This window comes from Humulus lupulus, chromosome X (genome assembly GCF_963169125.1).
Source record: "Humulus lupulus chromosome X, drHumLupu1.1, whole genome shotgun sequence".
NCBI classification, from domain to species: Eukaryota; Viridiplantae; Streptophyta; class Magnoliopsida; order Rosales; family Cannabaceae; genus Humulus; species Humulus lupulus.
The window spans coordinates 61132106-61147114 of NC_084802.1; the positions used below are offsets into that span (position 1 = coordinate 61132106).

The 15009-nt window shown below is 30.9% G+C and overlaps 1 protein-coding gene across 1 annotated transcript; it reads left to right on the forward strand.

Annotated features, from left to right (window-relative positions):
* The first annotated feature begins 637 nt into the window (after nt 1-637).
* LOC133807095 (tetratricopeptide repeat domain-containing protein PYG7, chloroplastic) lies at nt 638-7931 on the forward strand. The gene is made up of 5 exons (XM_062245242.1): nt 638-846; nt 971-1058; nt 2145-2437; nt 2645-2791; nt 7367-7931. The coding sequence occupies exons 1-5, from the start codon at nt 715-717 to the stop codon at nt 7658-7660; spliced, it is 954 nt and encodes a 317-aa protein (XP_062101226.1). The 5' UTR covers nt 638-714; the 3' UTR covers nt 7661-7931.
* The last annotated feature ends 7078 nt before the right edge of the window (nt 7932-15009 follow it).

Here is a 15009-nt window from a genome sequence, read left to right on the forward strand (position 1 = left end):
CAGACTACTTAATGATTTCAGCCGCAAATTTTCCAATTAATTAACAATACATATATATTTTTTTTAAAAAAAATCTATAATTTAAAATAAAAACTATATTCGATATTTTTTTATGCATTAATATATTTACAATATATTATAAAAAAACTATTAAATTAACTAATAAATCTTAAATTAAATAAAAAAATAAAAAAATAGTTTTATCTTTATTTTGGATTTTATTTATTTTAAATTTTAATTTAAATCAGTTTTATAAATGATTTATATTTAAAAAAATATTAATAAATTTTAAATGAGAAATTTATCTTTGATAAAAAAAACTCGTAAACCATGCTATTTTTTGCTATTTGAAATAATAGAAAGTTACTTTTAGTTTGTTTTTAAATTTTTTTACTTAAACTTGATAGTCAACTTAAATTGAGGGACTAAAATAATAATTTTATTTTTCAGAGAAAAAAATGTATTTGTAATTATTAAAAATAAAATAGATTAAAATTATAAAAATTTCAGGATTTAATATTTTTTTAAAAAAATGATATAAATAATTTGTTCTCTCTCAAAAAAATTATTATTAGAAAAGAAAAGGATAGAAATGGAAATATCTTTAGGAAAAAAATATATTATTATTATTTTTAGAAAAACAGAAATTCCTTTTCAGTCACAGAGATAACTTAGACGCGAAAATCCAGAGAGACAGACCGCAGTGGTGACCAAATGGCTCACCTTCTCAACACTTCCTTCGCTCCTTCCTCCGAAACCCTCGGCGGGAACCCCAATTTCCCACCAGCACTCCTCATTTCTGGTCGCCGGAGCAGAGTCCACGTTCAGGCTAAGACCAAGAACACGGTATATTCTCATTACCTACCTTTAGAGTTGGGTACACTATCACCATTGATATAGCATATGATATCATTCTTCTCCAAAAGTTAGGGATAAAGCTCAGTGGGTTTCTCTTTGTTGTGTTTATTAGGTTGACATTTATTCGTTTTCAAGAAAGTGGAAGGAGTTAGTTGATAAGGTCCAGGCGAAGCAGCTACAACCTCAGGAATTCAATACAGGTAAAATAAGATTATGTTTGCATGTTGAGAAATTGGTTGAAGTCTTATAAATTCTGAATTCTGGACGAAATCAATTTTTTTATTTAATTATAAATATATATGTTTTTAGATAATGGGGGTGAAAATAGTAAGTATAAATACCCCCTTTCCTTAATTGATTTATAATATGAAATGGTGACATTTTGATAGGTGAATTGAGTTCATCTTACTATTGGTTATCTCCACTCTCCCCAACATGGCTTATATAATCAAGTCTTTGAGAGTATGACTCATTAGCTTAGTTAACACTAATGCCTTGCATGATGCATTGTACATGGAAAAGACAAGCTTGATTTCTTAACATTCTCCATCAGTAGATATAAGGGTGGCATATAAGCTGATGTTCATTTGGACTACCCCTTGCTTCCCATCTAATGCTACATTTGGGATATTTTCTGCCTAGTTTGATTTTCGCCCTTGTTGCAAATGTATATGTTTATTTTGTATATAAAGTGTTACGGGTTGAAGATCTATGTTGGAGACAATTGACATAGTAAAGTTCTCATGTGCAAAATTCTGTGGATTGATGAATTATTTTTATTATTATTTTGGGGGGGAAGTACTGGTTGAGGTGAAACATATGGTGTATGACGCTTTAGACTATTGACTACATGCATGATTATGCTTGCGTACATAAATACATAATAGTTGAATAAGTACCTTTTGCTCTGTTAAGGACGTTTTCTATCTATGATAGTTTGAAATCAGTACTGCTTAGGCTTATGACAATGCAGTTTCTTTTTGAAACCACGACATAGGGGAGGAAAGTTGAGTAGAGTGACAGAGGCTAATTTATTGAGGGCCTAAAATTACCTTGTGATTCACAGAAATTCAGTCAAGAATAGCTCAAGTGTCATTATCACTCTGTTTTTTTATATAGAATGATTTAATTTTACAATACAAATTGTTAAAATCTTCATAGTTTATTCGCTGACCAAATATTTTAAATTATTTAAAATTTGATGTAGTTATGGTTGCTTCCATATCATGCTTCTGTTGGTTTTAGTACTTATGAACTATCCTGATGTTATCATCTTCGAATTTCAGAACTTTTCAGGAATATTTTTAATTTCAAGGCTATTGAAGCTGTGAAAAGGCCACTACTTTGTGCGTCCACAGTCTCAATGGGACATACCTTATGGTTGATTTCTGTGCCACTGGCACATGCAAGTGAAAGTATAAAATATAATGCTGTTTATGAGGTTGGCGAATTCTTTGAGTTAGGAATCCAGCTGTCCTATTTGCTGATATTGTTGGGTTTTCTTGGTGTTGGAACTTTCTTTGTGATTCGTCAAGTCCTTGTGCGTAGGGAACTTGATCTTTCTGCCAAAGAATTGCAGGTAACACCAGTGTATTCTCTTCATGCCTTGTTAATTTTTCTCCAATAATTGTTTCTATTAAACAACAAAGACAAACTATTTAGAGAGATAAGAATCCAATAGGTCATCCAGATCTTTCATTTCCTGTTTTGCTACCCTAGTAGGCATGGACACAGATGTCAGCCTACTTACACTGACTTCCTAATATTGTGTTTGTTGTGAATTCAGGAACAAGTAAGAAGTGGTGATGCCAGTGCAACAGAGTATTTTGAACTTGGTGCAGTGATGCTGAGGAGAAAATTCTATCCTGCAGCAACAAAGTACTTGCTTCAGGCAATTGATAAATGGGATGGAGATGACCAAGATCTTGCCCAGGTATACAGAGGATTTATCATGTCTTTCAGTTATCCAAATAGTCAAAGAAAAATGAGTGAATTAAAAATTAAACCAAACAATTAAAAATAACAATAACGATTAATAAGATTTTAGAGAAACCTAGGAGTATAATTTTTCCTCAATATATTATTTTATTTAAACATAATTATTCCAATTAATTCCATCAGTCAATGCAAATTGTCAACCAAGAAACAATAATTATTCACAAACCTCTCCCACAGTCATGCAGAAATATTTTATTTAATCAACTATTTATATTTATATGATAATCAAATTAAAGTAAAACTCATTAAGTACATGTTCTAAAAAATGTTATGCATACCACATAGGTATATTCCTATCCTATGTGAAACTCAAAGATCGCTCAGCGATCATACATCATTCTATTCAAGACCAGCACAAATTCCCTTTCCCTAGTTCATTAAGGTCTCCTAATAAATTTAATTAGCGATCAAGTAATTAAAAGGAATAAGCATAGAATGAATAATTTAGCATTGATTGATTTCAGGATTAAGATCAAACAATTAGTTCGAATTACATTTTGAGTTCTAATTGCAACCTTAGAATAAGAAATTAGTTCATGCAAAGACTAGTATAAGCCACATGAAATATGTTAAGCATCATCATCATGGAGTTTACAAGGAAAAACAAAAGATTTAGAATGTAAAAGATGAAAACTCTTGGTAGAAACTCCTACAATCTTGAAGGCTTTGATTCTCCTCTTTCTCCTTTTCACTCTAGGCTTTGTAGTTTCTCTCTAAAAGTTGGTAAAAGTTGGCCTCCCATCAGTCCTTTATAATCTAGGTTAAAACTTGTAAGAAAAATAAGCAAATATGGCAAGTTTTTTATTTCAGAATTTTTGCTATGCGTTGTGACACTGGTCATTATGACGTGTATCCCGGATTTACAAAATTCCATTGACGTGGCGTCTCAGAAGATAGTCGTGGCGACGCTGAGCGCTGATTTGACATCATAAAATTATATTAAAACTCAAGTTATCAACTCAGTTCAAGAGAAAGAAATTTGGTATTTTTTTTATTCGATTTAAAATTGTTTCGACCGACCTTTCTTCTTTTCCTTTCTCACATTTTCTTTTTATATCTATATTTTTGCTCCCTAGGACATTCCCAAACTTCTTTATGGACTTGTCTTCTCTTCCTGTTTGTCTGTGTTTTTTTAGATCAACTAACTCCACAATTTCCCCCGAACTTATTCTTGAATTTCTTCCCTTTAGATAACCATTTTTTATTTTATTTTTTTAATGATAGCACACAAGAATTTCATGAATTATTTTGCAACAAAGGGAAGAAATAGTGTTTGAGACTTAAAAATGGTCAAGATAATATGGCTAAATAAAAAAAATCTAATATAACAACAAGGCTCAAAGGGCTAACTAGGGATACATTAATCAAAGGCAAGCTTGAAGGGCTCAAATGATTAAAAAACATTGCCTAGATCATCTCTTCAATATTGCCTTGCGTGGAATTTTGCCTCCAGAATCAATCAATCAAGTTCTAGAGTCAACGTGGTCACAACATATAGAATATCCACAAAAAAAAAAGCTCAATTCAATCAACAGTAAAGACACCAAGCAACATTTATCATCTCAATCACCATATTCAATTTTCAACCAAATTCTTATTCTCGTCTTTTGTTGACAGACAAGAAAACACTAAACAAGGAAACAAGAAAACTAAGGGTTTGGTTGGCCAAGCTTTTGATTTTGGGTTTTGAGCTTTTCAAAAGCTCTTCCTCAAAAAGCTACACGGAGTGTCTTCTTTCCAAGGAGCTTTTTAAAGTAAAAAGCTAAATTATGTGTACATCCACAAAATACTTTAAAATAGCTTTTAACTCTTAAAAGCCCAAAATTGGCTTTTAAAAGCCTTGCTAACCTTGACCTAAAACAACTAGGCAAAAAGACAAGACAAACAACTAAACAAGACAAAAGCAAATATAATCAAAACACCCCCAAACTTGAACAGTGCATTACCCTTAATGTGGAAAAGAAAAAGAAAAAGAAGCTCCCTTAGATTTATTACACAAGGATGAATGCTTCTTGATGATGGGTCTTCATTGCGCTCTCCCAAACTTGTGCAATAACCTATGTCACACAAAAATGAAACATTGCATAAAAAATAAATAAATATTTAAAAGGAAAATAGAAACATGAATTGCCTCAAATGAAGTGTTTGATTTAGTCTTTCAGCTAGAGTTTCCAAATATTTCTATCACGGATTAGATGTTTTAGCATATTATCACCTATAAAATAAAAGAAGCTTTGCGATTTATGTAATATATTGATAATGTAAGAAAATTGCACATTTACTTCTATCACCTTTCCTACTAGAATGGAAAGATCAATAAGACCTTTTGTTTCTTCCCAAATGAGCGTCACATTCTCTTTTATGGCCTCATTTTCTATTCCATCAATCAATTTCTCAATTTCTCTTCATTTGCGAATAGAATTGTGTATTAGTTCATGTGACTCTTCATACATGATCTTATCTTCAATTTCATCCAAATATTTCCTCTCATCCGGTATAATAATGCTCAACATTTCTTGACGAATGGTTGGATGGGGCCTGTGATAATCCATTGCATGCTAACAAATTATTCCAATCATTTTAGCACAACCCATAAAATAAAAATATAAAAAAAAATCAAAATTGAATTATGAGGATAGCAATTAAATCAACAAAAAGTTAGCAATTAAATTAGTCTGCAACGATGCGAAATACTTGTTTTGTATTTTTAAACAACGCAAGTATGCGCTATTGCAACAAGTAATAAAATGAATGTAGAGTATCGCCTTATAGAGAATTTATCACTAAAAATTATTAAGTTTTAAAATTATGTCTTCTCGTTCTTTTCCAAATAGTCAAAGCAAAATGAGTGAATTTAAATTTAAAGCAAATTAAACTAAATGATCAAAAATAACAATCAGTCAGATTTTAGAGAAACCTAGGATTACTTTTTTCCCTCAATATATTTGTTATTTAAACATAATTTTTCTCACTCAATTGCATCCCTCAATGCAATTGTTAATCAAGAAACCATAATTATTCGCAAGTCCCTCCTGATGGTTATGCAAAAATATTTTATTTGATTAACTATCTATATTCTAATGATGATCAAATTAAAGTAAAACTTATGAAGCACATGTTCTCAAAAAGATTAGGCATGCCACATGTATATTCCTATCCTATGTGAAAATTGAAGATTGCTCAGTGATCATACATCATTCTATTCAAGCCAAACATAAAATTCCCTTTCCCAAGTTCATTAAGGTTCCCTAATGAATCCAATTAGTGATCAAGTAATTAGAAGCAATAAACATAGAATAGAATGAACAATTTAGCATTAATTTCAGAATTAAGATCAAACAATTAGCTCAAATTACATATTGAGTTCCAATTGCAACCCAAGAATAAGACATTAGATCACGCTAAGACTAGTGTAAACCACATAAAATATGTTAAACATCATCATCATGGAGTTTACAAGGAAAAGCAAAAGATTTAGAATGTAAAAGATGAAAACTCTTGATAGAAACTCCTCCAATCTTCAAGGTTTTATTCTCCTATTTCTCCTTATCACTCAAGGCTTTGTGGATTAGTCTCTCTCTAAAAAAAAACTGGTAAAAGTCAGCCTCCCATTAGTCCTTTATAGCCTAGGTCAAAACTTAAAAAAATGAGTAAATAAGGCAAGTTTTCTTTTTATAAATTTTTTCTTTGCGTCGGAGTCGTGACGCTTAGCCATGACTTAACAAATTTCCATTGACGTTGCGATTCAGATGATAGTCGGCGCACGCTGAGCACTGATTTTGCACTAGATTTTTTCATTCTTCCTCAATTTTTCTTGCATCTCTTTTGACTCTCCAAGTCCAAACTACAAAACACACCTAGATCAAGTAAAATAAACTACAGAACATTAATGGTACTAAATTATAGTATTAACACACGATATTAATAGCGAAATATGCTTGGAACCTAAAATGACCAGTTTCTCTTCTGTTACTAATTGTCTCTCAAACATTTGTTCACTTCCGCTGTACCTTATTATTAAATCATCTGACACATATAAGATGATATTTGACTTTCATACGAAGATATGTCTGATCGAATTTCATTTTTGAGCCGAAGTTCATTAACAATTTGGTTTACTGAAGAAGCAAGATGCTTTTTTTTTTCTTCTTTCATATATACTGTGTTTCCAATTTCTTTAATCTTTCTAAAAGGCTGGCGGTAGGTGATATCGATCATAATTTGGTAAGAAATTGTCATGTATATCATAACTCTGTCTTTAGAGTTGTCAATTTTACATAATTGGATTGGCTTCAAAAGTATGAAGGTGTCATGTATATATATGTCCGTTTATGTAATTAGGTTTCTATATTGTCGAGTCTCGCGGACATTAGTCTACAGAGGAGGTTGTGTTTCAATTCATCCTTGAGCTATGGAAACATTGTAGGAAAATGGGAAATGAGAAGTTCTTATATACAAATGTAGTCTTTGTTATATTATATTTGTCATTTGAAATGTTTGAAATGAACAGGTTTATAATGCTCTCGGTGTCAGTTATGTCCGGGACGGGAAGCTTGAGAAAGGAATTACTCAGTTTGAAACCGCCGTGAAAATTCAACCGGGCTATGTCACAGCATGGAACAACCTTGGAGACGCCTACGAAAAGAAGAAAGAGTTCAAGTCTGCTCTAAAGGCATTTGAAGAAGTTCTTCTTTTTGACCCTAACAACAAGTTGGCTAGACCGAGGAGAGATGCTCTAAAGGAACAAGTAGAAATGTATAGGGGAGTTCCAGTGAAATCAAAATTGAAATCGAAGGAAAGGTGATTTCCATGCATTATCTATCACGCTTGTTCTTTTTTGGTGTCTTAAAAGGCCAAAGCCAATTTCTTGTGTCTAAGATACTATTTTGGATGACACGGCTTGGTATGAGCTCAATGGAATAGAACAAAAAATGAGATTATTATGTACCTGATTAGTGTCATTCCAATTTTAACAAAGAAGCAATTTGTATTTCCAAGAATCTAAAATTGTGGACCTTCACATTGATTCTAATTGTATTTACTGTTTTTTATATTAATTTTGATTACAACCTCAAGCTAAATAACTTAAATAAATATTAAAATAACATTTTGTTCTATGTATATTTGTGTTTTTCTAATATATTTAGATTAAAAAATATATTATTTTTAAATGACACCAAGTCAAGCTCTTGTTACAAAATGGCTCTTTATGGGTGTGCCATGAGGCAACACATCACATCTAGTAAACCGAGGCAGCCACAACCCTAGAAGAAGCCATGTGACTTACCCCTAGGGACTAGGCTGCCTAAGTGGAGGTGAGCCTATGCCTCGAGCACCTACACTTAAGCCTCCATGTCCATATCATATGGAGGGTCCATAAGAGTGTGAACGAGTGATGAAACACTACAAGAAAAAACAGTATTCATAATACTAAAAAACTGCTAACCGGGAGTATTGATAACGCTTCAGAAAATGCTAACATAGCCCCTGTTATTAAAAGTCCTGTCTTTTCTATAACACATTTTTAGTTGCTATAATATTCAAATAATAACATTTAGTTAGAGTATTTAGTTATAAATTTGAAGTTTAATCTTATACTTTTTGCCTAACACTTTTCAACTGTTACATTTGATTATTTTGATAGCATTTTTAGTTTGTTATATTATACAAATCATAACAATTTGTTACGCTTATAATATGTTTTTAAATCGTAACATATAGTAATAAAATTTTGTTACTTTAGTGTGGATAATATATTTTAAATTTTATTTTGATAAGTATACTTATATGGTTTTTTTTTAATTAAAAGATTTTCATTATTGTATTTTGATAAAAAAAAACAAAATTAATCATAAAATGTAATTCTCAATAGATTGATAAACCATAAGTATTACATTAAACAATAACTAATTCAAACCATGAATGTGTCTACTTCATGAGATATTAGTTCTAACTTAAGTTTGAAAGCATAACATAATAAAGTTTTATAATCTTGAATATTTTTTACTTCAAACTATAGTTTGGATGATGTTGTTGCTGCTGTTGCTGATGCTGATGTTGCTATTGTTGTAGCTGTTCTTCAGATTGTTGTGCTTGACTATGAACCCTAGATGGCATACTAGTCCTTCGAGGGAACTTGTTCAAACTCTCTGAAAAATAAATAGAGAAAGATAAGCAGTCAGGTTTGGAGAGCTGATGCCACAAACCTAACATATAATTTGCCCCATTTAAATCCAGCCAGGACATTTATCATATGGGTAACTGTACAGAAACCTACATATTATAGTTATTTTGCATCTCTAGAATTGAGATTGGAAGAAGCATTTTGAGTAGCTGTTTGATATTTTTGGGCTGCAGCACCAAGTTGACTAACCTGTACAACAAAATAAACATTAGCCACCACTGGACTAACTTAACAGCAAAAAAGGCCATATGATTCATATTCATCCATATCTTAATTCCAAAAAGAATTACAAGGGAATCCACATCTTAACTAATATATCAGCAACTACAGTTGTGTGAATCCAAACCATTACTGACTATAATCAACATGAACAAAACAGAATTCAGAAATTCAAATATAAATAAGCATAATAGAAAACAAAATGAAGATTCAAACAAAGCTTGGGAACAATTGCAAGATGAAAACTAAAATAAATAAATAATATAACAAGTGAATGCAAAGCCAATCCCATAACTATCATATAAACTATAACTTACCAAAGCTATAAATAAGAAAAGAGAATACAGTGCAAATAAAATCAAACTTGTCAAACAACTTGCTGCCATTAAGAGAATACAGTGAATGTATATCAATATGTATCAGTATATTTGTATTTTACTGTTTTAACAAGTTAATAATGAGTTCATACAACCCTGTAAGTAAACCGAGAGGCATTTATAGTGATACTATTTTTTTCCATCATTTTGCAGAAAAGGAAAGGGAGTTGGGGTTGCTCACGGTGAAATCAAGTCACAGAGAGCGACTGAAACTCTTAAAGATAAGGCAGTAGAAGAGGTATAGAAGAAATTTCTGCCAGCCTACTATATTCACTTGAGTTTCACATACAATAAATTCTGTATTCTAACACTTAAATTGTGTCTGAAGTTAGCATAATATTATAAAAAAAAATAAAAGTAAGAGAAGTAATAAAATAGAATAACAAATTTAAGAAACATGAAAATTTTAAATTCTCATTTCATAGACAAAAGGATCTCTAGCTCTCATATTCTGTCATGGTGTCAGCCAAGGGTGATGAGGGTGCATCTAACCTTGTAAGAACCTTAGGAACTCCACTAGTATCCCTTGTTATCTGCAAACACCAATATAAAGGTTCAGGACATAGTTGGTACATACCCTTTCAGATATTTCAAAATCTAAAGCAAGCATAAGCCTTTAGTTTGATGATATGGTTGAATTTTTTTTACATTTCAGCATCCTTATTATGATCTTTAATATGTACACACCACTTGGATCAAAGACTCATCAAAACCAAAGAAAGTTAAAAAAAAAAAGCTAGAAATATTTTCTAACTACATGAAAGAAGAAGAAATTATATCCCTACAGTGAAGATAGCAATTGATTATAGGTGCTAACTCAAATTTTAATTTTTTGGTATTAATACAGCAGAAAAGTAAGCTTACCCAAAAAAAAAAGGAGAAAGAAAGAAAGAAAAAAAAAAGGAGTTATAACATTACAAAAAAGGCAATGAGCAAAGGTAGGTCAAGTATTTAATAGAGGTTAGTGAAAAAGCTTCTCACTTTAGGATAGGCACTATTAAGAATAAGATCATATCCATTCTAAAATATATGCAAATTTCTATATATGAATATATATTTTTCACATTTCTTCTACAGATTGAAATGAGTTGCAACTAATTTCCTTAACAAGCATCATTTAAGAATATTTTATTCCGCAATTCCTATCACAACTGTTATAGCTTCACTAAGTTCCATAGAATTAGGATTTCAGGGACTTGTGCACCATAAGATATTGTGTTTAAAATTACCAAAATAACAATTTAGTAAATGCAACTGAAGTTATGCTTTGGTGGAAAGAGTTTTTGGTAAAAGTATACGTACAAGTATCTCATCATCAAGATAGGAGATCATGAATAGTCTCTGGAATGTTCCACCTACGTGCATAAGATGAAATGCTTAGGATATTTTCACATTTTATAGTAATAACCTAGTGAGACAGCATGGAAAAGTAAACAAAAGCATGATTCAATTCTCATTGAAAATTGAATCTTAAAAATCTCTCTTAAAATATAATTATATGGCACCTTATATTTCTAATTACCACATTTTTAATGTTTTTTTTCCTCATTGGTGGTAGGTACTGTAAGGAAACTTAGTGACTGAATGAATAGAATCAATTCTCATTAATGAAGTAATGATACAAAAGAGTATAATATACAGAAAAGACCAAAACTAATAAAGTAACTAATCTACAAAATAACAATAATTAGTTACAATGAACAACTAACTAACCAAAACAGTTAGTAGCTGTAAAAATTGGCCTAACAGGTACCACATTTTAATGATTTTTTGAATCTTTCTAGGGAATATTATAATGATCAAGTGTCATCAAAGGTGAGTACAAAAAGTATCCTTAACAGCCAACACTTAATGATCCTTTGGAAAATTTATCATGACAGCAGAAAAGCTACAAGTTATACTATTATAATAATAATTTTTTCAAAATTGATAAATCAAATCAATAAAATTACTCATAAGCAAAGGAGATTACATAGCAAAAAGAGATTGAGGCATAGAGAATGTTTCAACAATTTACACTAGCAGCAATTTATTGTTTCAACAATTTACTAGTTGCTTCATTAACATATATATGAATATAGTAGACAATTTTATAGAGAGAGCTATAATTATAATAGAATCAATGATATTACCTAAAGATCTTAATCATATTAAGTCACACAATAGCAGAGTGAAAATAGCTTACCCCACAGCTCAACAACATTTTCTAACTTCTAAAAACAAAATCTGAAATAGAATTGAATAGAGAGAAGTTAGGGCAAGAGATTGAAACAAAATAGAAAGATTAGATTTTACCCAAAATTGTAGAAAAAAAAAGATGAGAGACTTGGATTTCTAGAGAAAATCTAAAATGACAGAGAGAGGCTGAAATTTTACACCTTAAATATGAAATGTTGAAATGAGATAGATAAATGCTTCAATACAAGGGAAAAAAATTGCAGAACAGAGCTTGAAATGAGATTGGCCTTCTTTTTATTGTTCTATGCAATTTTGTCTAGTTATTTGTTTCAAGTTAAACTCCTTCACATGTCCTTTCTCAGTCATATCACAATGCCTAAGTACCACTAGACAAGAATTCCAAACATTTTTTAAACCAAGTAATCTATATTCCAAAAAATTCTAGTACTGTTTCATTCACTTATGGTATATTTTGATGAAATAATTTCCTTTTAATGAATAATGACCTAATTACTTGAGTTGAGATTATTAAGCTTCTTGAACTTTGATTTAAAATGTGAACTCTACTAGAAAACATTCAGGCAAGGGTTACTTTAGTTTTGATAAGAAAATGTGTCCCTGTGGATATGGGACATGCCTAACAAATCTAATTGCAACTGTATTGTTCTGAGTTGGTGTGGTGGAGCAGGGAAAGAAGGGCAAGAAATTGCAGAGAAAAAATGTATTAAATTTTTTTTCTTAAAAATACGACATAGAATCCTTATCATGGTATATTATTTGGTCTCTGTCTTGAAAATAGAAATTACAAACTAATACAGTTATAAATAATTTACTTAAGATAGTATTTCAGGTAATGAAGTGTTTAGTGAACCACTAATATCAAAGAAACATTCATTAGAATCAATGTTTTTCTTTGAGGGGTTTATCAGGGATCTAAAATGGCTCTATGATCAACATTCATTCGTTGTATTTGTTGCATCCGTAATTAATTCTAAGTAATCAAATAAAAGGTCAATGGATTTTGAAGCTGGTACAAGAAATATTATTTGATAAAAATTGGCTTTAAGCAAAACAGAACTAATTAAGTGAAGATATAAATCATTCAAAATTTCTCATGGTTTAATCAAAGATTTCATTGGAAATTTTCTTCCATGAATTTTATATGAATGGAACCTTGGTTCTTAATTAGAATCAAGAGAAATTATTGGACACAAAAGTTTTCAATGCCAACATAGAATTAGAAGGAGCATACTTACAAAGCAATGTTTAAAGAAAGTGACAAGAGAACAAACAGTAGTAGAAAAATTACTCTTCGGAACAAATTAAACAAATAAACACTTGTGCACAACCATTTAGACTATGATTTATTTATTCATAGGCTTCTGTGGCCGTTAAAATTTTCAATTATATTTAGATGAAGACAGCAAGCAAAACATAAATATCACACCAATACATAGTTCTTCCTCAGATATAGATTCAAAATGGTTGTGCACATGTGTGTCCCTTCAGATATTAGACATGCCTAAGACATCTTATTACAAATTTTAAATTTTATGTTCTGAGGTTGTTTGGTGGGGTTGGGGTTGGGGGCCAAGAAAAATGAACTGATATTTTATTTTAGGGCAGCCAGATCTAAACTTTGAATCCATAATGATGACTGGTTAGACAATACCATGTGATTCCACAAGGACTATGCCTCACTTGACCCCTTCTAGCTAATTTTCTCTATAGTCTTGACCATTCATTTCAATGCAATAGATATATCTGTCCTATACATCTTATCAAAGACTATTGGTTATAAACACCCATATGAATGGGGATCACTACCATCCCAAGTTCTCAAACTCAAAAGTATCAAGCTAATTTCATGACTTTTATTTGATTGGAACCTTTTTTTTTAATGAATATATCATAGACTACTTGTCCCAAGTTCTTGGTCTGCATTCTGTTTTGGTATTTTCAGAAACCAAACAGAGTAAAATTCTTGACATAGATTATGATCAGCAATATACTTAGGAAAGTAAAATTAAATTGAGTGTGCCTCATCACGAAGATAGGAGATAGTTTGTTTTTACAAGATACTTTATTTGAATCAAGTAGAGAACAAAATTATGTTGTACTTTTGACAATTCTTTCTCTGAATTTTTTTAAAGAAGTTGTCACATAAAAAAGGTTTATATTCTTTTATCAAAGTTATATTTCATACAAGGATAAAGTCTTTTCTCTAATCATAAACCCTTCTTGCTACTTTTCTCAACCTAATATTCTATGAAATAGTGATTAAAATTCCCTCTCTATTACTGAGCAATAGCGAGGATTTTAAATGTCCTCTCTATAGTTCAGCAATAGAGACAAAGTATTAGCGAGGAAGTTTAATGACAATTTCGTTATCGCTATTCGATATAGCAAGGATTTAGAAAGCTTTAGTGACAAAAAAAATTCATCTCTAAAACCCGATTTTGTTATAGTGCCAACACAAAATGATATTCCGGTTTCTTTAAGAAGCAAAAGGACCCTAAAAAGAGAAGCAACTCAGGCAGAGCTGCTTGCAATACAACTGAAAAGGACCTCAAAAGCTATACAAAAAGATTATTACACCATTTACAAGTATATGTTTTTAACAATCTAATTAATGTACCAATCATCAAACAAACCAAGCAAACACAATTCAATTATAAAATAGTTATACTAGATAAGTCTATATAAAAGCAAACACCATTTTCCCCTAGACTAGCATTTAACCATCTGCCAATATCAATTCAACTAATTAAAAAATGCATGCATGTTTTCTTCCTTATCTCGCCACAGCACACAAATTTCTCAGATCCTACTTCACTAAGACACACAAGTTCTCAACCTTCCGTTATCACCGCAGCACACAACAATAATCTCAGAACCTACTTCACTATGGATGAATATTTAAGATATTCAAACTCCTCTAACATTTGCATAATATTAAAACAAAGGTAAAAGGCATACCTCTTGCAAAATGCAAACAAAATTAAGAGTCTCTCGTGAGAGATTGCTTGCACACCAAGTATTTTGCCTCTTCTCTTGGAGGCAGCCAACCAAAAAAGTTTTAACTATATTACAAAGAGAATAAAAATATAGAGATTGAGACATATATAAGCAATATGACAGCACCAAACAAAAATCTCATTATTTATGATCAAAACCCATACAATCAATATTATA